Source organism: Siphateles boraxobius, unplaced genomic scaffold (assembly GCF_051911475.1).
Source record: "Siphateles boraxobius isolate OS27281-9 unplaced genomic scaffold, OSU_SipBor_1 158, whole genome shotgun sequence".
Lineage (NCBI taxonomy): Eukaryota > Metazoa > Chordata > Actinopteri > Cypriniformes > Leuciscidae > Siphateles > Siphateles boraxobius.
In genome coordinates, this window is record NW_027508764.1 from 293791 (window position 1) to 319980 (window position 26190).

The 26190-nt window shown below is 39.7% G+C and overlaps 1 protein-coding gene and 1 long non-coding RNA gene across 3 annotated transcripts in view; one reads left to right on the forward strand and one right to left on the reverse strand.

Annotated features, from left to right (window-relative positions):
• The window catches only part of LOC143738891 (uncharacterized), a 254784-nt gene extending 234245 nt beyond the window's left edge, over positions 1 to 20539 (reverse strand). Inside the window, exon 1 of the long non-coding RNA XR_013204064.1 lies at positions 20432 to 20539. This is a non-coding gene — a long non-coding RNA (uncharacterized LOC143738891). The remainder of the gene's footprint in view (positions 1 to 20431) is intronic.
• The window catches only part of nell2a (neural EGFL like 2a), a 131945-nt gene that overhangs the window by 69979 nt on the left and 35776 nt on the right, over positions 1 to 26190 (forward strand). For both annotated transcript variants that reach the window (XM_077230957.1, XM_077230958.1), the window contains exon 13: positions 15727 to 15852. In XM_077230957.1, the coding sequence (XP_077087072.1) occupies positions 15727 to 15852 (126 nt within the window). The remainder of the gene's footprint in view (positions 1 to 15726; positions 15853 to 26190) is intronic.

Below are 26190 nucleotides of genomic sequence, written 5' to 3' on the forward strand. Positions count from 1 at the left end.
AGAGTAACAATGAATAAATAAATAAATAAGCAAGGGAATAAATAAATAAATAACTAGTGTCTATTTTGATGGATATCTGTTCACTTTATTACTTCTACCATTTGTGGATTTAATTTAGGGTGAAATCGATGAATTCTGCAGAACAGATTTAAACCAGGACTATTTCACTTTTATTGATGACGGTTTAAATATATTTAACAATCAAACATAATCACAGATTCCATGACTCTGAATTCTCATTCCTTAACTGAATGATTTCTGCTTTTTAAAGGACAACTCAAAACGCATCTGTTTTCTGTAGCTTTTAATCAGTGATAATTTTAGTATGTGTTGCCTATGTGATGCTATTTTCTCTATTCTATTTCTGTGTGACATTGTAAAGCATATTGGTCAACTTGTGTCGTTTTAATTGTGCAATATAAATAAAGTTGCTATTGCTATTGCTTTCTTTCATAGTCATAGTCTAATCCATCTTAAACCGGTTGCTAAAGTTGCAGGTCTGATCTGGTTTTTGCTGCTCAACCAGTTTAGACCAGCTAAAATACCAGATACTGTTCTCCATCTAGTATCTTAAACCGGATTTATCTCTTTTTTCCTCCTTGAACTCCAGACTTCTGCGTTGTAAATGGGAATTGATCACCATGTGGGATTGTCGGAGAGCTGTGGTCTGATGACAAACGAGAGGCTGTTGTCAGTCTATTCTCCTCGGGTCTCGAGGGACGGGAATCACCCGCTCTACGAGTCGCACAGCTTCGTTTTCCGTTAAAAGTGCGCTTTATACCAGGCAAAACAATTCATTAGGATTAATACGGCCTGCCAGAGTCCATTCGCTCTCACTGCGGTGGCGGGAAGTTTATTCACTTTATTGCTCTTGCCTCCGAATGCCAGAGAAGCTCTTCAGATAGTGGCGTGATTTATTGGCTGTGAGAGCGAGTTAATGAGACTATAGTCACACTTTCAGAGGACTAGTCGTCAACGCCACCTTTTCATGTGTTCGTCATCGTGCCAAACCTCATTAATTATTTAAGGCGCTTATTATTTGGCCAGGAAGGACATTAGATCCACTGCATGTGTTCGAGTTGGTCTTAATGACTGCAAACTGGATCATTAGTAGAAGCACCACAGGTTAGTTGTTGAGAAACATCCTTTTAAATTAATAAATAACACTGGTTCTTAATGGCCATTGATTGAGAAAGAGATGGAGCAGAAGGAGGGTGTAGTAAGATCATACTACTAATGCTAACTATTCAAACCTTCATCCCATGAGTGCGACTTTGGTAAATCATAATTATGAGAAGAAGAAGAAAAATGGAAAGTCGAATTATGACTTTACGGATTTGACATACTAAGTCATAATTATGACATAAAAAGTTGAAATTCTGACTTTAAATAGTTGAAATGACAAAAAGTTGAAGGTATGATATAAAAAGTTGAAATTATGACATTCTAAATCATTATTTTGACTTGTCATAATTGTCATAGTTAAAAAGTTGAAATTCTGACTTTAAAAATTTTAAATTATGACTAAAATTAGGACCTTGTTGATTTTCTGTCAATTTCAACTCGTCAATTATAAATTTTAGTCATAATTTCAACTTTTTGTCATTATTTGGATATGTTATCTAAATTTTGACTTTTTAATCTCATAATTACGGCTTTTAAGTCAGAATTAAACTAATTTTGAGTTTGTGTGTAACTGTGTGTGTGTGTGTGAGTATAAGTGTGTTTAAGTGTGTGTTTGTAAGTGTGAGTGTGCAGATCTGTGAGTGTGTGTGTGAGTGTGTGTTTGAGTGTGTGTTTGTAAGTGTGTGTGTGTGTGAGTGTGGAAGTGTGTGTATGTGCGTGCAAGTGTGTGTGTGTGTGTGTGTGTGTGTGTGAGTGTGTTTCAGTGCAGTGCACCTGTGTTTGGGACGGCAGCCACAGATCTGTGGGAGGTGAATGGTTATTATTTTAGCACTGGGTCTGTCAGGCACACAAACACACACACACACTGTGTGTTATCTTCCCACTGGCAGACAGACAGCACTGGAACTGAGAGATAGAGCGAAACAGCAGGAGGAAAATAAGGCAGATAGAAAACACATAATGCCACCCACAGCATGAAGACGTCTTGGCCCAAATGACACACAAACCAGCGCTTCTCTGGTGGGCCGTGACCCGAAATGGCAGATCTGTTCTGATGGGTCACGGTCAATGCTGAAAAACTGTGCTAAATGTAAGCAATGAAATACAACTACCCATATAATCTTGAGATTAAGAGTTCAAGGAGCACAATATATACACCGCTTATCAACTATTAAAATATAGGGCCCTATCTTGCACCCGGCACAAATAACTTTGTACACTTACGCATGTATCATTCCTATTGTGCACCCGCGCAAAGCGGACTTTTCCCTCCACAGACACACGTCGGTTAACTAAGAAATACACTTGCGCTCCCCGGGGCGGTTCAGCGCAAAGAGGAGCCGTGTTCCGGCGCAAACATTCCCTCATGCTATTTTGCTGTTCTATAAAACAATTGCTCCACTGACCAGAAAAAACCTAGTCTAATGTCAATGGCACGTTGCGTGTACATTCAGATGCTATTTTAAGCGCGCATGCTTGGCCATAATACAGAGTGTGAACAACGCGCATACACTGTAGATGATTCTCTCCTATACACAGATGCATTTAACTTTTAGCAAATGATACATTATTACAAGGACAAATATTAAAACACGAGGGAAATCATTGTTGTGTCCATGACGATGGGGAAAATAGGCATAAAGCTTACACATTTACCCAAATTATTATATGCATGTTTAACCGAAGCTAATTTGGGTGGGTTTGTCCCAACTCCAATGTCACTTCTCTTTCTTTTACGGCCCTGGCGAGAACATCGATCTCCTCGGCTGAGAACCGATTCTGAAGCGCGCCTGGTAAATGCGCCGTTATAATAGTATTGCGCCATGGAACAAGCGCCCTCGTTCATCATGCTCTTAAAGGGAATGTGATATAAAGCTCTTATTGGTTTGATTCCCGTTACGCCCAAACCACACCTATGAATAATGAAGCTACTTCAGACCAACCCCTTTTAGATTTGCGCCAGGCGCAAGAGGCATTTATCCCGCCGGGAAAATAGCAACAGCGCCGGGATCCGCTCACAAAGTTACTTGCGCTTTGCGCTTTGACACTTGTGTTTCAGATCGTTAAAATAGGGCCCATAATGTTTTTAGCTCAAATCTCACAATCTTGCACCTATCTTGCACACACACACACACACAATATCAATCGACCGCTGGTTGATAGTGTATTTTGAAGTTAATTTGGCTATGCTATATTTGAACTGTTAGGTTACTGATATTATCATCAGACACACTGTTCGTACCCTCTGCTTTAATGGCTTGTAATACCGTGGCTTAGATCGTTTATCTTGGCTGTTTATTCCATGCCTGACTTGTTTACTCCTGTCAAGATCCTCGTCCACATTTACTCTGAAGCAGACCATGTGTCTCCGTCAGCCCTGATTCATGAGCACTTAACTATGATTGATTTCACTTCACTGCGGAAAACACAGGACAAAACCCCCAAAAAGAAGATGGATTTCCTTCTATTTCGTTATCTCTCACACAAACGACAGCACATTCAACCCGGGCTCCTCCAATGCTAATATGATGAAGAGGAAAACCGGAGTGAAGGCGCTCTATAAGCCGAAGCCATCAGTGATGAACAAAAAGAAAACAGGAGTGAAAACGCTCTATAGACCACAGTCATCAGTGATGAACAAAAGGAAAACAGGAGTGAAGACGCTCTATAGACCACAGCCATCAGTGATGAACAAAAGGAAAACCGGAGTGAAGACACTCTATAGGCCACAGCCATCAGTGATGAACAAAAAGAAAACAGGAGTGAAGACACCCTATAGACGACAGCCATCAGTGATAAACAAAAGGAAAACAGGAGTGAAGACGCTCTATAGACCACAGCAATCAGTGATGAACAAAAAGAAAACCGGAGTGAAGACGCTCTATAGGCCACAGCCATCAGTGATGAACAGAAAGAAAACCGGAGTGAAGACGCTCTATAGGCCACAGCCATCAGTGATGAACAGAAAGAAAACCGGAGTGAAGGCACTCTATAGACCACAGCCATCAGTGATAAACAATAGGAAAACAGGAGTGAAGACGCTCTATAGACCACAGCCATCAGTGATAAACAAAAGGAAAACAGGAGTGAAGACGCTCTATAGGCCACAGCGATCAGTGATGAACAAAAAGAAGACCGGAGTGGAGAAACTCTATAGACCACAGCTATCAGTGATAAACAAAAGGAAAACAGGAGTGAAGACGCTCTATAGGCAGCAGCGATCAGTGATGAACAAAAAGAAGACCGGAGTGAAGACGCTCTATAGACCACAGCCATCAGTGATGAACAAAAGGAAAACAGGAGTGAAGACGCTCTATAGGCCACAGTCATCAGTGATAAACAAAAGGAAAACAGGAGTGAATACGCTCTATAGGCCACAGCCATCAGTGATGAACAAAAAGAAACAGGAGTGAAGACACTCTGTAGACCACAGCAATCAGTGATGAACAAAAAGAAAACTAGAGTGAAGACACTCTATAGACCACAGCTATCAGTGATAAACAAAAGGAAAACAGGAGTGAAGACGCTCTATAGACCACAGCAATCAGTGATGAACAAAAAGAAAACCGGAGTGAAGACGCTCTATAGGCCACAGCCATCAGTGATAAACAAAAGGGAAAACCGGAGTGAAGACGCTCTATAGACCACAGCAATCAGTGATGAACAAAAAGAAAACCGGAGTGAAGACGCTCTATAGACCACAGCAATTGTTGATGAACAAAAAGAAAACCGGAGTGAAGACACTCTATAGGCCACAGCAATCAGTGATAAAAAAAAAAAAAAAGGAGTGAAGACGCTCTATAGACCACAGCCTCAGTGATGAACAAAAGGAAAACAGGAGTGAGGACGCTTTATAGACCACTGGCATCAGTGATAAACAAAAAGAAAACAGGAGTAAAGACGCTCTATAGACCACAGCCATCAGTGATGAACAAAAGGAAAACAGGAGTGAGGACACTTTATAGACCACAGACATCAGTGATAAACAAAAGGAAAACAGGAGTGAAGACGCTCTATAGGCCACAGCAATCAGTGATAAACAAAAGGAAAAAAGGAGTGAAGACGCTCTATAGACCACAGCCTCAGTGATGAACAAAAGGAAAACAGGAGTGAGGACGCTCTATAGACCACAGACAACATCAGTGATAAACAAAAGGAAAACAGGAGTGAAGATGCTCTATAGACCACAGCCATCAGTGATGAACAAAAAGAAAACCGGAGTGAAGACCCTCTATAGGCCACAGCGATCAGTGATGAACAAAAGGAAAACAGGAGTGAGGACGCTTTATAGACCACAGACATCAGTGATAAACAAAAAGAAAACAGGAGTGAAGACGCTCTATAGACCACAGCCATCAGTGATGAACAAAAAGAAAACCGGAGTGAAGACGCTCTATAGACCACAGCCATCAGTGATGAACAAAAGGAAAACAGGAGTGAGGACGCTTTATAGACCACAGACATCAGTGATAAACAAAAGGAAAACAGGAGTGAAGACGCTATATAGACCACAGACAACAGTGATAAACAAAAAGAAAACCGGAGTGAAGACCCTCTATAGACCACAGCCATCAGTGATGAACAAAAGGAAAACAGGAGTGAGGACGCTTTATAGACCACAGACATCAGTGATAAACAAAAGGAATACAGGAGTGAAGACACTCTATAGGCCACAGCCATCAGTGATGAACAAAAAGAAAACCAGAGTGAAGACCCTCTATAGGCCACAGCGATCAGTGATGAACAAAAGGAAAACAGGAGTGAGGACGCTTTATAGACAACAGACATCAGTGATAAACAAAAAGAAAACAGGAGTGAAGACGCTCTATAGACCACAGCCATCAGTGATGAACAAAAAGAAAACCGGAGTGAAGACGCTCTATAGACCACAGCCATCAGTGATGAACAGAAAGAAAACCGGAGTGAAGACCCTCTATAGGCCACAGCCATCAGTGACGAACAAAAGGAAAACAGGAGTGAGGGCGCTTCATAGACCACAGACATCAGTGATAAACAAAAGGAAAACAGGAGTGAAGACGCTCTATAGACCACAGCCATCAGTGATACACAAAAAGAAAACCGGAGTGAAGACACTCTATAGGCCACAGCCATCAGTGATGAACAAAAGGAAAACAGGAGTGAGGACGCTCTATAGACCACAGACATCAGTGATAAACAAAAGGAAAACAGGAGTGAAGACGCTCTATAGACCACAGCCATCAGTGATGAACAAAAAGAAAACCGGAGTGAAGACACTCTATAGGCCACAGCAATCAGTGATGAACCAAAGGAAAACAGGAGTGAAGACGCTCTATAGACCACAGCCATCAGTGATAAACAAAAGGAAAACAGGAGTGAAGACGCTCTATAGACCACAGCCATCAGTGATGAACAAAAAGAAAACCGGAGTGAAGACACTCTATAGGCCACAGCAATCAGTGATGAACCAAAGGAAAACAGGAGTGAAGACGCTCTATAGACCACAGACATCAGTGATAAACAAAAGGAAAACAGGAGTGAAGACGCTCTATAGACCACAGCCATCAGTGATGAACAAAAAGAAAACCGGAGTGAAGACGCTCTATAGGCCACAGCCATCAGTGATGAACAAATAGAAAAACCGGACTGAAGACCCTCTATAGACCACAGCCATCAGTGATGAACAAGGGAAAACAGGAGTGAAACGCTCTATAGACCACAGTCATCAGTGATGAACAAAAGGAAAACAGGAGTGAGGACTCTCTATAGACCACAGCCATCAGTGATAAACAAAAGGAAAACAGGAGTGAAGACCCTCTATAGAGCACAGACATCAGTGATAAACAAAAGGAAAACAGGAGTGAGGACGCTCTATAGACCACAGCCATCAGTGATGAACAAAAGGAAAACAGGAGTGAGGACGCTCTATAGACCACAGCCATCAGTGATAAACAAAAGGAAAACAGGAGTGAGGACGCTCTATAGACCACTGGCATCAGTGATAAACAAAAGGGAAACAGTAGTGAAGACCCTCTATAGACCACAGCCATCAGTGATAAACAAAAGGAAAACAGGAGTGAAGACGCTCTATAGACCACAGCCATCAGTGTTGAACAAAAGGAAAACCGGACTGAAGACCCTCTATAGACCACAGCCATCAGTGATGAACAAGGGAAAACAGGAGTGAAACGCTCTATAGACCACAGTCATCAGTGATGAACAAAAGGAAAACAGGAGTGAGGACTCTCTATAGACCACAGCCATCAGTGATAAACAAAAGGAAAACAGGAGTGAAGACCCTCTATAGAGCACAGACATCAGTGATAAACAAAAGGAAAACAGGAGTGAGGACGCTCTATAGACCACAGCCATCAGTGATGAACAAAAGGAAAACAGGAGTGAGGACGCTCTATAGACCACAGCCATCAGTGATAAACAAAAGGAAAACAGGAGTGAGGACGCTCTATAGACCACTGGCATCAGTGATAAACAAAAGGGAAACAGTAGTGAAGACCCTCTATAGACCACAGCCATCAGTGATAAACAAAAGGAAAACAGGAGTGAAGACGCTCTATAGACCACAGCCATCAGTGTTGAACAAAAGGAAAACCGGAGTGAAGACACTCTATAGACCACAGCCATCAGTGATAAACAAAAGGAAAACTGGAGTGTAGACGCTCTAAGAAAAGCTTTTGCTCCAGTTCTCAAACATCAAGAGGCTGAATAATTTTTTTTAAATCATTTTTTTGTCTTCTTACTTTATGTCATAATAATGAGATATAAAAAGTCAAAATTGTGAGAAAAAAGTAGAAATTGACATATTGTTGTAATTTCAACTAGTCATGATTATGAATAACGTCACATTTGGCACATATAGAACATTTGAGTTATATGAGAAATACAGTGCAATCAGTCGGACATATAGTGGATACAGTTATAAAAAGAATTAAAAGAGTAATAAGATTATACATAAATAAACTTCTCATCTGGCAAAACACCGGTGTCTCATATTTTGCACAGCTGCTTGTTTTACTGTGAGATTTTCCCATGTGGATTGTACTGTGTCTGGTGTGTTCTTTCGACATGCCCAAAAAAGTTCTAATTTAATCTTAAAAAACACAACTTAAAATAAAAACATGCATGTTAGTTGAAATGATGCTGAAATAAAATAAAATATAAATATTAGTTGAAAATTTTGAACTTTTTGCCTTAAAGTGAATTTGCCATTTGTTGAAGCACTAAAACTAACTTTAAATTTGGTAACTAGCTGCAAGTTTTATTAACTAGCTTTTGTTTTATTTGAGTAAATGTTTATTTTATTTAAAGCAACAAAAAAATATTTTTTTATGTTTTTAGTTTCAGTTAAATATAATAAACCTGGCATGCACAGGTACCGGTATCAAGGTTGGTAAAAACTAGAGAAAAAATAGTCTAACTAGGCTAAATAAACTTACTGACCTATTAACAGTTAGAGTTGAGAAAATGTTGTTTGATTTAGGCGTGTATGCTTTGTAGGCATTGGATATGAGTTCTTTTGTTACTGTGGGATGATAATTCCTGGTTATTCATTGAAATAACAGAGGAGGTTCTTTAACTAAATGAGTTACAGAAGAGAAGCAGCTGAGGTTATGCTGAAGGACGCGAGTTCGAAGTAAATCGGGTTAAAGTTTCATTTGAAGTCCTGAGCCATAAAGCCACTCTGAATTCATCACAAATGCAGCAGTTCGGCTGGTGAAAATTCATAAGGCTTTTTATTAGATCTGTAAGTCTATGAGATTTGATTTAATACCTTTTATTTGATCTGGCTGCGATACATTCAAGGAGTCATGACACACGAGCAATGCGATCACTCTGCCCTCCGTTTCCTCCAAACTTTTCCCAGAAATGTCAAGGATTTCGTATCCCTAGTTGCGCATAATTCCTTTAAAAAGTCACAGAATTAATAATACGGATTCTTGAATCCAGGACAAAAGTCCTTGATTTTTACACATCTTTCAGTAATTTTAATTTAAAGAATGGCGGGTTGTTAACTTGATGAATAAATGAAAGCAGCCATTTCCGTTCAGAGTAAAAATAAATAATTTCAACAATATAAGCAGCCAATGTTGCCAGGTAGATTCAAGGTGTTTAATACAAAGAGTTAGACTTTAAAAATCTTGTGAAAATTAACGAGCATGTTGCACACGCTGTTTTATAGTTTTAACGCAAACTATTCTAACTGATTCACTGAAACAAAGAATTGATGAAATCAAAACAACTGATTCACAGAAATGATTCAAACATCTGAAATCTTTAAGCATTTTAAATTCAGAGACGTTAATATATATAAAAAGTTACAGGTGTGAAAGTGGCATTAAAATCTGTGCTTCTGCAAATATTGCAAATATGCATTGTATCATTTTATGTACACTGTAAAAATAATTTTATTTCAGTTGTAAATAAAAATTATTGGAAAACGTTTTACAAGAAAATGCTCTAATTAAAAATGTCACATTTAATTCAATGTGTTATTCTGTAATTCAATGTGTAATTCTAATTATTTGTGAAATTTACAAGCAACTTCTGAGTAAAAATCAGTGTATTCTTTTCTATTCATTTGTTTTTAATACGTTTTTATTTCTTACTTTTTATTGTTATTTTTATTTTTTATGGGTCTTTTATGATTATTTTTAAGTTCCCTTACGAAGGGAACTCAACGATGCGTCCATCGACGCCATGGGAACGCCCCCAGCGTGACTGCGTCTGAAGCATCTATGTCAACTAGTCCAATGGAAAGAATGAGCGTCACGGGCGGGTGACGTCATGACCAGGATATGATAAAAGCACATCCGGTGCAAACCGGCATTAGCTTCTGTTGCCTCAGCAAGCGATCTGTGTCAAACTGTCTGTTATATTTACTGTTGTCTGTCTGATATATATATTTATGGAAACTAAACAATTGCACAAACTCTGTGTTCTCCCTGCTCGCGCTATTTAACGAGTAGGGACACACACGAGCTTTGTGTGATGGGTTTGGGAGTAGAGCATGCGGTATCAGCCTCCGAGGGGGCTGATTGCCAACATTGTGAGAAGCTTTCGCTTCGCATGCTCCGCTCCCGCCTGTCACTTTTCGAGGAAAGTGGCCGGGCTCGCAATTCTCAGGGTGACAGGTCCCGCGTCTGCCGAGGCAGCGCGGAGAATGCATTCCTGTGGATCGCGAATAGGATCTCTTTACGGGGTTGGAGACGGGTCCGCGGATCTTATCTCCTCCCTTTCCACGAGGGATCCAGTGCTCTCTCGCCGGTCTCGGAAGCCCGCGCTGCGGTCTCTTCCGCCCGGGGAGAGAGAGAAATCAATGCTTCAGTGCTCTACCTCCGAGGAGGTAGATGTGCTGGGCATTGAAAGTGACACAATCATGGGGGAAGTGAATTTGCCATCTCTTTCCCCAGCGTATGAGAAATATATATAACCTATATATATATATATATATATGATAGTTTATATATTATATATAAAATAAAGTGAATATATATAAAATATATATATAAAAATAATAAGCTGGTGGAAGTGTTTACTAAGGCTGTAGATAAATTAAATATTTATGGCCAGCAGAAATAAGGGGGCACTCGTCCTAAAAATAAAATAGATTAAACGAGTTTCCTTCCCTCTGTTTTTCCACCTCCATCACGGGGCCTTCCATTTTTCCCGATCTGCACAGCGAGCTGTCTAGATCATGGAAAAAGCCTTACTCCTCTTGTCTTTTAGCCCCCACATTCATGTATATTCAGATATTTGGGGGTTAAGAGGGTATGGCTATGGGGCAATACCCCGGGTAGAACAGACGCTTGCGAGCTATCTGTCTCCCGGTTCAGTATTGTACCTGAAGGCGTCGGCTTCTCTCACTAAACCATTAAAGAAAACTATTTTTTAATCTAGTGGGAAAAGCATATATGGCAGTGGGTCTAGCATGGGCCTGCTTGCACACCATAGCAGTGCTACAAGCATATCAGGCTGACCTGCTGCGGTATTTGGACAGAAGTGAGGGAGTTTGGCCCGATGGGGTTTGAGAACTCCGTCGGGCCACAGATTTATCTCTCAGGGATGGCAGCCCTTGTGGTCACTGAGAGACACCTCTGGCTCAATTTGATGGGAATCATAGAGAAAGATACAAGATAATCTCTCCCTCGCTATGTCCAACCCCCTGGGGCTGCTGGGCGTGAGCAGCTCCAGCCGTCTAGTTTCTCATACACAACACAGCAGCCAAAGCCTTCAAAGCAGAAGCCGGATCCGAGGACCGTTCTTCACGCTGAGAAGGCTGCGGCTCAAAAGAAAAAAAGGTCCTGATGTTCACGCATCAGGCCTGTGAGGACAGCCCCGACCGAAGTGGAGCGGTGTACACCTCATTTTACGGTGCCCGTTCCATTTCGGGGTCCTCACGAGACCGTTCTGCCAACCCTGCCACCCTCGGTGCTTCAGGGCGCAGCGGTCTCCAGCGAGTCGCTGATGCTATGCTGCGGCACAGCATCGGTTTCGCGCCCTCTGAGGGGGGCCTTAGAGCGGCCAGTTCAGGTAGTTCCTGCCATTATGTTTCAGGCTCCGGAATTGGCTGTCTCGATAACACCAGAGACCAGCCTCGAGAGGCTGGTTCCCTTAGTAAATTTTCTGGCAGCGTGGAAGCTTCTGCCGAATATTTCTCATTGGGTCCTGCAGATTGTAGAGAAAGGATACAGAATCCAGTTTGGTTCTCGTCCTCCTCGTTACAACGGGGTGCTGCCCACAGTGGTGCATCCCGAGCAGGCTCTGGTAATGGAGCAAGAGGTAAAGGCCCTGTTAGCAAAGGAAGCTATAGAGCAGGTGTACTCACCCGACATTGCGTCGGGTCTTTACAGTCGTTATCTCATTGTTCCAAAAAAGGATGGAGAGCTGCGTCACATACTAGATCTTCGTCTGTTGGAGTGTTTGGTGCTGGAACTCAATTCCAAAATGCTGACACTCAAACAGATCGTGACTCAAATCAGATCCGAGGACTGGTTTGTCACGATAGATCTAAAAGACGCATACTTCCATATCTCCATCCTCCCTCAGCACAGGAGGTTCCTGAGGTTTTCTTTGGGGCAAAGAACACCAGTATCAGGCACTTCCTTTCGGTCTAGCTCTATCACCCCGCACATTCACGAAGCGTGTAGACGCAGCTCTGGCCCCGCCAGGCTGCAGTGCATATGCATTATGAATTGCATAGATGACTGGCTGATTCTAGCGGAATCAGAACAGTTAGCGGTTCGGCACCGAGGTGTCGTTCTCGCTCCTATGCAGATGTTGGGGTTGAGGCTCAATGCCAAGAAGAGTGTGCTTTCTCCAGTACAGAGAACCACTTTCCTTGGTGTGGTATGGGATTCAGTGACGATGCGGGCCACTCTGTCGCCCGTTCGTGTAGCTGCTATCCTAACAGCCACAAAAGAGCTGAGGCTAGGCCAGTCACGCACTGTAAAACAGTTAGAGAGACTGTTGGGTCTTGTGACAGCAGCGTTCAACGTGATAACTTTTGGCCTGCTGTACATGAGACCTTTACAGTGGTGGCTCAGGACCAGAGGGTTCTCCCCGAGGGGAAACCCACTTCGTATGATCAAGATCACGCGGCGGTGTCTCCGCACCTTGGTTATATGGAGGAAACACTGGTTCTTAACCCAGGGTCCGGTGTTGGGAGCTCTTTGCCATCGAGTTGTGATCTCGACAGATGCTTCCCTCACCGGCTGGGGAGCGGTATTGGAAGGCCGCTCAGCTCAGGGCTTGTGGAGGAGTCATCATCTCTCTTGGCACATGAATTGCCTAGAGATGATGGTCGTCTTCAATGCGTTGAGACATCTCCTCCCAGACCTGAGGGGCCATCATGTGTTGTTCTGGTGACTGTTAGGCCTCAGGGCAGCAGCGTCCAATGTGATACCCTTTGACCTGCTGTACGTGAGACCTTTACAGAGGTGGCTCAGGACCAGAGGGTTCTCCCTGAGGGGAAACCCACTCCTTACGATCAAGATCACGCGGCAGTATCCCCGCGCCTTGGTTATATGGAGGAAACTCTGGTTCTTGACCCACAGACAACACGTTGGTGGCCTCTTATTTTGGTCCCTCAAGAAATTACGCTGTCTGAGGGCAGTGTATATTCCGGGGGGGGGCCAGAATATTGGAGCAGACACCCTGTCGAGGCAGGGGCTGAGGCCAGGGGACTCCACCCCGAGGCGGTGGAGCAAATATGGGAGTTTTACGGCCAGGCAGAAGTGGATTTGTTCTCGTCTCAGCATACGACGCACTGTCCACTCTGGTTATCCCTCACTCAACCAGTCCCCTCGGGGCTGGATGCTATGGTGCAGACGTGGCCGAGGCTACGTCTGTACGCATTTCCCTCCGTTGCTCTGCTCCCAGGAGTTCTGGAGTGAATCCGCCAGGATGGAATAAGCCTATTTAGTAGCACCACCCTGGCCGAGCTGAATTTGGTTTGCGGACCTAATTTTTCTCCTCGACGGACCTCCCTTGGAGGTCCCGATCAGGAGAGACCTTCTGTCTCAGGCAGGGGATGCAATATTGCACCCCCGGCAGGGGATTTGGGAACTGTGGGTTTGGCCTCTGAGGGGGCCCAACTCATAGAGAGTGGTCTCTCAACCGAGGTTGTTTAGACCATTCTAAGCTCCAGAGCTCCCGCTACGAGGAAACTATATTCACTATTTCGAGAGTTTTTCACTTCTTGGTGTTACCAGCGTCAGTGGGATCCGGTTAACTGTTCAGTAAACACAGTATTCGAGTTTCTGCAAGAACGCTTTGTATCAGGTCTATGTCCTTCCACGCTTAAGGTATAATATGTGTGGCGGCCATTGCGGCTTTCCACGCCCTGGTGGGTAGTACATTTTTGGGTCGAGACCCCCTGATCACTCGTTTCCTTCGTGGCACTTTGAGGCTGAGGCATGCAACTTGCACTAAGGTGCTGGCTTGGGACCTTGCAATAGTTCTAGTAGGCCTATCTGGGGCTCCCTTCGAGCCCTTAGATTTGGTCTCAGAGAAGTTCCTTTCTTTTAAGACTATTTTCTGCTAGCTATTTCGTCCCTATAAGAGTCAGACCTTCAGGCCCTTTCGGTCCCCACCTGCCTTGAGTGCACCGGGATGGCCAAGGCAATCTTACCCGAAACATGGATATGTTCCAAAGGTGCCTACCATTATTCCGAGGCCTATTGTGCTGCAGGTTTCTGTCCTCCCCCATTTTTCGGACCAGGAAAAGCTGAACCTCTTGTGCCAGTGCGAGCACTGGACACTTATGTTCATCGGACTTCTCTGTCGAGAAAATCCAACCTATTGAGCATATAGATAGTCGAGACTATTCTTCTTGCTTGTGAGTCTTCTGGCCAACCATTTGGTGGTCAGGGCTCATTCCACTAGGAGTATGGCTTCTAAGCGTATTATCTGGAGTTCTCTCCAAGACGTTTGTGATGCGGCGGGCTGGTCCTCACCGCTCACATTCATGAGGTTTTACAGCTTGGACCTGGATGCTGCCCCAGGATCCCAGGTGCTTGGTGCAGTGTGACAACAGGCTGACACTCAGGCATTTGAAAGTCTGGCGCTTTGGGTATTCTCGTTCCCATGGCGTCGATGGACGCATCGTTGAGTTCCCTTCGTAAGGGAACGTCTCAGGTTACTATTGTAACCATAGTTCCCTGAGAACAGGGAACGAGACGATGCGTCACCCTGCCATACTTCCTGCATCCCTGTGATCGGCTTGCTTCGGCAATTTTCGAAGCTAATGCCGGTTTGCACCGGATGTGCTTTTATCATATCCTGGTCATGACGTCACCCGCCCGTGACGCTCATTCTTTCCATTGGACTAGTTGACATAGATGCTTCAGACGCAGTCACGCTGGGGGCGTTCCCATGGCGTCGATGGACGCATCGTCTCGTTCCCTGTTCTCAGGGAACTATGGTTACAATAGTAACCTGAGACGATACTTTTTCTGTAAAGCACTTTGAATTATCATTTCATTTATTTATTTTTAATACATTTTTATATAAATTTTTAGTCACGTTTTTTTCTTAATTTTTGTTGTTACTTTTATTTCTTATTGTTTTAAATACTTTTTATTTAAAGCACTTCGTATTTTTAGTAATTTTAATTTTTAATCAATCTTAATTTCTTACTTTTCATTATGCAACTTTTATGATTATTTTTTTAGATACTATTTTATGCAAAACTCTTTGAAATATCTCTTCTTTCTTATTAGTTTTTAATACATTTTATAATTTTTTTATAAATTTTCATGTTTTTTATTTCTTATGCATCCTTCATGATTATTTTTACAATTTGATGCATTTATTTGTATAGAATAAATAAATACATTTTTATTTTGTACTTTTTTGTCATTTTAATTTCTTAGGCATCTTTTATGATTCTTTTTAAAATCCTTTTTATGTAAAGCTCTTTGAATTACCATTGCGTATGAAATATGCTATATAAATACACTTGCCTTGCCAAATATTGAATATCTGGTAAATATTTGATATCTGGGCCCCATCATGGTAAACGTGTTTGACTTGCGGCTTCAAGCGAGCAGCGTTTCGATCATGCTGAAGTCTTGACTCCTCTGCTGATCTGCTGTGTTTGTGCAGATATCGACGAGTGTGTGGAGGGGAGGCACTACTGCCGCGAGAACACACAGTGTGTGAACACCGCCGGTTCTTTCATGTGCATCTGCCACACCGGATTCATCCGTATCGATGATTACTCCTGTACAGGTGAGAAACTCAAATCAATCTTGGCCTTCACATGTTCATCATCAATGTCATCAAATTCACCTTTGATACAGCGGCTGGTTAAACGCTTGAGGATCCCAGAAACATTTAATCACACTATCCACACGAGATGATGCCAATCAATCTCAATGAAGTATTTTGTTTTGTCTCATTACAAATACACAAACGGAGAGGAAGCACTTCATCCAAAATACTGCAACAAAGGCCTAATCAATCTCAATCATGGTATTTTTACTGTTGCAGGCTTCTAATTATATTAATTTACCTGTTCTATTAGATAAATAAAATTGTCACAGCACTGAGACTCGACCAATCACATGACTGGGAGTTAAGGCAAACTAACCTATCACAGTGCAAAAGAAAGTTTTAAGTCACAGTGCAAAATGGATCATTTGAACATTCACAGATACACTGAAAAACAGTCTTAATGAGAATTAATTCATTTAATTGTTTAAACAAACATTTTAAATATATATATATATATATATATATATATATATATATATATATATATTTTAATGACTTAAATAGTTTGATTATGTATATATATATATATAGTTGTATGTATATATATATATATTCATGTTTATTTAAATGTTTATTACAATTATTTATTTAATATTTTAATGATTTAAATATAGTGTTTATATGTATATATAACATTTTTGTTAGAATTAATTAGTTTAATTTCTTTTTATATTGTATTTTTTATATTGTATGTACTTGTTATATAGTTATATGTTAAATAGTTATGTATATTATATAATATATACTGTATATATTAAATTATTCAGTGAAAATAAATATAAAATTAATTTAATAGTTCAATTACTCATTGTCGTGTCACTACACATAAATGTTCTCTAAAGACTTGCAGGCTGTCAATCAAATATAAATAAATATGAATGAGTATTAAACTTTGCAGTATTATTTCTAGTAGCTCCTCGCAGGTTGTCACAGGTATCTTGCCAAAAGAATACAGCGTGATTGTGTAGAGGATGTGCCCTGCTGGTGTTTTTGCTGCTGAAACAGCAACTCTGAACCCTGTGAGTCAACCAGTCACTTCATATTTCCAGTTTCAATATGGACTATCGTCATTGTAATTATTTTATAGTGTTTACTGTTGCTCTTCCACTAATTGCCAAGCAGTTACAGAAAGTGAGTGCTTTTAGACGTTGTATATCATTTCGGTTTTCCTGTTTCATTATAATACGTCAAACTAATACAAAGCCCAGCCAATTAGGTTCATTCAAGCACAGCATCTCTCAGTTGTACATTAAAAAATCTGCAGTATGATAAACTTCAGGAGGCGTTTGGAGCCTTTGTGCCCACAGAAAAATGTCTTTATTATGATAGTCTAGATTCATCTTTGTGCAACATGAAGTGCTCCATGTTCTTCAAGGTTTTAAATAGTCTCTTAAAATAAACACAGCATTTATAGTGCTGCACGCACTGTATTTCTCTCCTCTGTGGAATTATTGATCGACTGCGGTAGAGCGTCCCAAAGCACCTCTCTGTATTCTCACCAAAACTGATAAACACTTTCAGCGTTTAATTCCTTGCAGCCCCCCAGAGATGAATATGAGAGTACAGATGGATTACATTCTATTGCACGGATCGATATTAAAATGTCTGTGAGCTAAAAGAGCCTGGCATTCCCAGAATTCATCAGTTAGTGTGATTAAGTTGACTCCCTGCTGGAATGATTCTCTGGTCACAGTCAAGCGTTTGTCAGCCTCACGTCGACTTACTGTAATCACAGTCTCTGTGTGTGCAGAGATACGAGACCCCTTGATGCTGTTGCTTATGAAAGGAAAATGAGTTATAAGTCCATAAAGCGCCTAATAGAAGCACACTGAGAATACATGCTCTTAATTGCAGGAAGATGCTTACCCTGAAAATGGTTTGTTGAGTCAGAGAGCAGAGACACATGCTTGTGCTTTCCAAATGTCAGGACTTCCTGAAAAATTATCCGTGGGGAGTGTTGGGAATCCTGTTTGGAAAAAGTTTTTTTTATTTTTTTTAATGCAGGAATACATACAGAAATTTTACAAAATACACATATCAACATATCTTTTACCCTTTCTCTCGTCCCCCCACTCTCCTCTCTGTTTGGAAAAGGTTGTGACAGTCAAACTAGCAAATAGAGTTGCTGACCCTAACAATGATATTGCAACACATTTACACCCTTGCAACCGCATATTAATGGTTTAGCAATAATCCAGAACACCCTATTAATGATATAACAACACGTTAACACCCTAGCAACCACCCAGACCACCCTATCAATGATATAGCAACACTTTAACACCCTAGCAACCACCCTGACCACCCTATCAATGATATAGCAACACGTTAACACCCTAGCAACCACCCTATTAAAGATATAGCAACACATTAACACCCTAGCAACCACCCAGACCACCCTATCAATGATATAGCAGCACATTAACACCCTAGCAACCACCCAGACCACCCTATCAATGATATAGCAACAAATTAACACCCTAGCAACCACCCAGACCACCCTATCAATGATATAGCAACACGTTAATAATTTAGCATTGTTCTAGCAACCACCAAGAACACCCTAGCAATGATATAGCATCTCGTTAATAACTTAGCATTGTTCTAACAACCACCAAGAACACCCTAGCAATGAAACAGCAACACAATAATGCCATTGTAAGCATTCAAAACAACAATATAGCAAGATGGTATCCCCATCAACCGCATATCAATGCCCTAGCAACCACCCAGGATACCTTAGCAACAATATAGTAACATGCTTACAAACACTTAAAGCTGCTGTGTTTTTATTTCTGCACCTTTAGCAGCACTAAACAGAAGCGGCAGCCTGCTAGAGCATTGTGCCAAGAATTGAATCAAAGTCATAGGGAATGTGTGGACAAATGTACCTTGAATGCACAATTAAATATTTTGGATAAAAGCATGTACCAAATAGATCATAAGTAATGACCCCATCTGACACTGGTCAGACAAACTGATATTCCTGTCCCAAAAAACACACCATTGATGAAATGGCTGCATCAGGACGCTCAGGCAAACAGACTGCATGTAAATAAAAGACTATTTTCCCAGTTTTGTGTTGCCAGTGTGTTTCATTATGTAAAAAGCTGCTTTGGAAGATATTCTGGGAATATTCGCTCATCTGTATTGGTTTCTCTGTCCTTGCAAATTCTATTGTATAAAAGCAAACTGGTGCCAGAATCTGCTATGCTCTGCCAAGTTCTATGTTAACACTATCCACGATAACACCGCTTTCAACTAAAGTCCTTAACTAGTTCAACCAATAACATCGCTTCCAACAAAAGATCTTAACTAGTTTAACCGATAATACCTCTTCCAACAAAAGTTCTTAACTATTTTAACCGATAACACTGTTTCCAGCCAAATATCTTAACTAGTTTAATCAATAGCACCAACCAAGGATCTTAACTAGTTTAACCAATAACACCAACCAAAATCTTAACTACTTTAACCAATAACACCAACCAAAGATCTTAACTAGTTTAACCAATAACACCAACCACAGATCTTAACCTGTTAACCTTCAAGGCCACTTTTGAAAAATCCCCAGAAATGGCATACCCAAACTTAAACAGATACAGTTCATGAACCCTTTGCACTAAAAGCACAAGTATGATCTCATTTGAAAGCTGACACCTAGTAGTTTATTGTAAATGTAGAAATAATTATTGTCATAATGAAAAAAAAATGTTTAAATAGCTTCAAAGTTTTGTAAAGTTATTAGAAATTTACTTATATGAAACATCTTCATAAAAATAAAATTGAAGTTGGCCCTGGAGCAATCTAGAAATGCACTGCAGCTAAAGCCATATGTGTGACCATTTTATATTTAAAATCTGAAAATGATAAGTCTAAAACTCTGTATTTAGTTAAATGTTTTTCAAGATCATATCAAATTACTTTATTTTGATTAGACTCTAAAATGCAAACTGATGTTTAGTCATCTTCTGAGTCATCTAATCAGTCTATTGTCTCTATTATTTTGTGGTGCAAACGAGCCCCATTCAGTGTGAGTCTCTCCCTGCACACATTTACACCTCTCCAGACTGGTTATGGCTCTAAATATGCATTTCTTTTGTCTGCATTATAGCTACTAACGACTGGCTATTCACAGGCTATTCATAGGGTTTCAAACCCTAATTTCTTTTATCAAAGTTCTCACTAAATATTTGAAACTGGTATCAAATGCACTGAAACATTTCAGTAAGCATTCCTATTTAGAAAAAAATCATAAAACAATAACTGCTGGTGGCAGGTGCACCTGGGCTAGCTAGCATGTTAGCTTAGCACACCATCAATACACGACCATTTATGAGATTGAAACCATGTTTGTGCTCCAAACTTACTTTATAACGCAAGTCGAGTGTTTTAAAAAATCTTCTGTGATCTAATTTGGCTTCAGATAAAAAAAAATCCGACAGAAAATGTATTATTTATAGTGTTCTGCACGATGATGAAATCTATATCGATTAACATTGCATTATAAATATAATCTATTATTATGAAATACCTGGCATGGCTTGAAGAACACAGGTAACTCAAATATCATTGCAATCATGTTTATTGTCTTCAAAACATCTTTATCTGCATGTTACAGCGATCTCTGTCAGATACTTTCTGTATCAGTGACGTCCTGGAATGTCACATGACTATGGGTCTTCTTCGTGATCCATATATGGACTGTTATTGTGCATATAGCGCCCTCAGGCTATTGGTATGAATTGAAAACACAGCACATCTCAGTAAGAAGCGATCATAATGATTACATCGACGCATTTGGGTATAAATTCAACAAATATTATTCCTGTCTATAGAAATATGATGTGAATCTATGAGAATATATCAATATTTCTCCAAGTCTGCACATTTTTGAGCTAAAGCCCTGAGGGACGATGTTTTGCGAATCGCTGTCATGACGACAGCTTGGAGTGTTTTTTATGAATGGACCAGCTGACGCTCATAATTCATATTAAAGGTATCGACTCATTTTTCCATTTCATAACTCCTGACACAAATTAAGACATAACTGTCACTATAAGTTTCTCAGAATACAATAGTGGTCAAATACTGAATCTTGAGTATTATATCTTTTTAATGATGTATAGTTTGTCAAGGTATAACATTAAATATGATAGTAAATTTGAACTAAATAAAAAAAAAACCGCTTCAGTGCGCCGACGCTCTGGAAACGGTTAACAGGTTAACTAGTTTAACCAGTTTAACCAATAAGACCAACCAAAGATCTTAACTAGTTTAACCAATAACACCAACCACAGATCTTAACTAGTTTAACCGATGACACCAACCAAAGATCTTAACTAGTTTAACCAATAACACCGTTTCCAACCAAAGATCTTAACTAGTTTAACCAATAACACCAACCACAGATCTTAACTAGTTTAACCAATAACACCAACCAAAGATATTAACTAATTTAACTGATAACACCAACCCCAGATCTTAACTAGTTTAACCAATAACACCAACCACAGATCTTAACTAGTTTAACCAATAATACCAACCAAAGATCTTAACTAGTTTAACTGATAACACCGCTTCCAACAAAAGTTCTTAACTAGTTTAACCGATAACACTGGAGCGGCTGTAATTCCTAAGTAGTTTAACCAGAATAACTTCCTAGGTCAACCAGCATCAAAGCAGGATAAACCATGATGTGAAATCAAGCTGTCAGCTCCAGCACAGCAAATCAAAAGCAAACAGATTGCAATTTCATTTGATGCATGTGAATAAAAGACTATTTTCCCCAATTTTGTGTTGCCAGAGTGTTTCATTATGTAAAAAGCTGCTTTGGAAGATATTCTGGGAATATTCGTACGTCTGTATTGGTTTCTTTATCCTTGCGGATTCTATTGTTTCAAAGCAAACTGGAGCCAGGCTCCACTTCTCTCTGCCAAGTTCTCCTCTGCTCATCCCAGCGCTACTTTAATTTCATTCCCTTCTTTTTGAGCTCGACTTTATGCAAAACGAGAATAAAAACCCAATGAGTACGTACGGTACAATGTATTCAAAGGCCGCCCGTATGTTTGGCTGCAAGCGTACAATTTTTAATGAGATGGATCCGCTCTCAAGCCTCAAATGCAGAACATCTCATGTGTTGAAGCTTTGAGGAGACTGCAAAATGAAGTTCCCTCGTAATAGTGCCACAGGTGCTGTAATTAATAGCTCCGGCACTCCTGTTTGCTTAAGTTGGGAACCCAAGAGAGAGGTTTTCCTCTTCCTCAAAGACCACACACAAACACACTTCACACACGGTTAATCCAGACCTGCGTCAACCCCGATAAGTCTAACGCTTTCTCCGTAGAGAAGGTAATTAGTTGTGAAATGCCGAGCGCAGCGGTTTGTTCTTGGAAAAACTATATTGATAAATGTTTGATTGGTCGTGTGCAGATGGCCACTGGCTTTAATACTGAGCTTGCAGTTTCTGCTAATGGAGCGCTGACGCTCTTTACTGGAGTTACGAAGCGTTAAACAAACTCATCTGTTTGCTAGGCTCGTATTTGACAAATACTGGCATGGATTTGAAACGTTTAAGTACTTATAAATTGTACTAGCGATGAAGTCTGTGATTATCGAAATGAACAGTTTCAATTTAACAGCTGCATTTATGCATTTGCCAGATGCTTTTTGTCTGAAGTGACTTACGTTGCATTCAGTTCATCACTGTTGTTGCTGACATTCACATATTAAATTCACATTCATTTGTATAGTACTTTTCACAATACACTTCATTTCAAAGCAGCTTTACAGAAAATTTCAGTCCACATTACAATTTAGAGTGAACTGTTATTAGAGGAAACTGTCTAAGTTATGTATTTCAGAAATGTACATATACAAAATCACAGTTAGCAAAAAATGTGTTTATTTAAACAATGCAATAATTTAATGCAGAAACAATGAGCTCATTGAAGAAATGAATACTTGTTTGTCAACAAATGAGTATGACATTTAGAAAAACTTAGCATTGGTGCATCATCCACTCTTTCTCTTGCTTAAATGTCGGTCTTTCATTGAGACTTTCAGAAGACTAAGTGACAATCTGCAAAAAATTATGTTCTTCCTCAGTCCGTGCATCAAATTTATATCTTGAAATCAGATACATAAAGTCATAAAATTATCATTTACTGTACTCTTCCTCATGTCGTTCCAAACCTGTGTGACTAACTTTCTGCTGTGAAACACAAAAGAAGATGTTTGCTATATTCATATGAATTTGGGTGAATTGTTCCTTTAAGCAAAAGTCTCTTCTCGCACTCCATTTAATCTCATTGCTGTCTAGTAGAAACAAGAGATGTTCTTTCTTCTCCTCTGTGTGTGTGTGTGTGTGTGTGTGTGTGTGTGTGTGTGTGTGTGTGTGTGTGTGTGTGTGTGTGTGTGTGAGAGTGTGTGTGTGTGTGTGTGTGTGTGTGTTGGTGTGGTAGTGTGTGTGTGTGTGTGTGTGTGTGTGTGTGTGTGTGTGTGTGTGTGTGTGTGTGTGTGTGTGTGTTTGTGGCCCTCGAGTGCTTCCAATGCACCCAACGATTAGCCCCGTAATCTCTGACTCTGTTATTAGTCTTCCCTGCGGAGTGTAAGAAAGGTGTTATCTGAGATAGCAGAATCGGCTGACTCCACACCGGTGTGTGTGTGTGTGTGTGTCCATTCTTCACTTCCGCGGATTAGAAAGGACCCATTCAAAGTAGCCGCTGGCAGTTCTGTACCACAAGTCCATTCTCCTGTCCTGTATCTCGCCTCATACATATCCTGACTCCTGGATTCTGTTCATTCCCGCAGAGAAGTCGTGGACAGAGGCCTCCACCATCTCTCCGTGTGAATGTGGTTTTGTCCGGGCAGCAGCAGTGGGATCATGGGAAATGAAAACCCTAATTTTTGAGTTCAAGAGCTGTGCTGCATCGGCCGTGACTTCTCCTTTTGATTGAACGCGTTTCATTCAGACCCAAATTTCACAGCCTTTGAGGTGATCAAAACGAGCACCACTTATAGTTGTAGGGGAATCTTTATAACCGAACGTTTTGCTGCTTTCATGGGGTTTAATGAAGGTTAAAAACACGTAGAGCAGCTAACGCAAATCATAAAGATCCATTCAAAATTCTGCGCTGCCAAAAAATCTGCAGTATTTTTGTCTCATTTTCAGTCAAATATATTCCAGAGATATATACAGTTGTGGTCAGAATTAAAGGCACCCCTGGTAAATATGATCAAAATTGCTGTAAAAAATAAATCTGCATTGTTTATCCTTTTGATCTTTCATTAAAAAAAAATAAAAAATCTAACCTTTCATTGAAGTAATAGAATTGAAAGTGGGGGGGAAATCACATTATGAAATAAATGTTATTCTCCAAAACACATTGGCCACAATTATTGGCAGCCCTAGAATTGTTTACAAGCAAAATATCTCTGAAGTATATTCCCATTAATATTTACCTTTTTTAGCACACCAGGGTGACTAGGAACATGAAATTGTCTAGCTATGACTTCTTGTAAATCATATTTATGAGGGGTGCCTTTAATTCTGACCCCAACTGTAAATAAACATTATTTATTTAGCATTTGTTTTGTTGGATTATTTATTTGCATTTATTTATTTATAAAAAAAAAATTGTGTTTGTAACTAAATATATTGCAAAATGTTGTAAGATATTAAGACTTGTTTTCAAATATTATATCTTGAATTCAGTTTTCTTTTTCTAAGCCTTTTGGCAATTCCATAAACCTAACAACAGTTTATTAGATTTATGCTCAAACCAAAAAAAACAACCAGTTGCCAAAAGGTTAAACAAAACAAATTTAATTCAAGATATATTTTCTGATTTTATTTTACAAAACACCCTTAAAACAAATTTACAAAACATTCTCAACACTCTCAATTTTTTAAGGGATGTTTATCATGTATTATTTTAGTATTATTTATATACTATTATATAATACTTTATATACTATTATATAGATATATATATATCAATATCTTGAGATAGCATTTACATTTTCTTTCAAATTTAGTTTAATTATTAGTAATTGTACATGCTTTTGTCCTTTTATTTGATTTTTAATTTTTTTTTAAATACGTTTAATTTTCAACTTCAGTTTCAAATCAGTTAGTAATTTCAATACTTCAACCTAAACTTATTTCAGTTAGTAGCCAAGGCAACATTTCTAATTTTCATTTAATATTTATCCCCATTTTTATATTTTCATTCAGCTTTTTTTTGGTTAACAAAAATATTTTTAAATATTAAAAACTTTGTTGACGATAACACTTCCAACACTTCTTAACTAGTTTAACCGATAACAACACTTTCAACAAAAGTTCTTAACTAGTTTGACCAATTACACCGCTTCCAACAAAAGTTTTTAACTAGTTTGACCAATACCACCTCTTCCAACAAATGGTAAATGGTAATGGCAACAAATACCACCTCTTCCTACAAAAGTTCTTAACTAGTTTGACCAATAACATCGCTTCCAACTAAAGTTCTTAACTAGTTTGACCAATAACACCGCTTCCAAAAAAAGTTCTTAACTAGTTTAACCGATAACAAAACTTCCAAGAAAAAAGTTCTTAACTAGTTTAACCAATAACAATACTTCCAACAAAAGTTCTTAACTAGTTTGACCAATAACACCGCTTCCAACAAAAGTTCTTAACTAGTTTAACCGATAAAAACACTTCCAACAAAAGTTCTTAACTAGTTTGACCAATAACGCCGCTTCCAACAAAAGTTCTTAACCAGTTTAACCGATAATAACACTTCCAACAAAAGTTCTTAACTAGTTTAACCGATAATAACACTTCCAACAAAAGTTCTTAACTAGTTCAACCAATAATAACACTTCCAACAAAAGTTCTTAACTAGTTTAACCGATAATAACACTTCCAACAAAAGTTCTTAACTAGTTCAACCAATAAAAACACTTCCAACAAAAGTTCTTAACTAGTTTAACCGATAACAAACAAAAGCCCTTAATTAGTTTAACCGATAACACTGCTTTCAACAATTTTTTAAACTATTTTAACCAAAAAGATTGCTTCCGACAGAAGTCCTTAACTAGTTTAACCAATAACACCACTTCCGACAAAATTCCTTAAAGGGATAGTCACCCAAAAAAAATTGTATCAATGGTACTATACCATAGTATGGTAGTCAATGAGGCCCAATATCTGTTTGGTTACCCAAATTCTTCAAAATATCTTCCTTTGTATTCAGCAGAACAAAGACATTTATAAAGGTTTGGAACAACTTGAGGGTGAGTAAA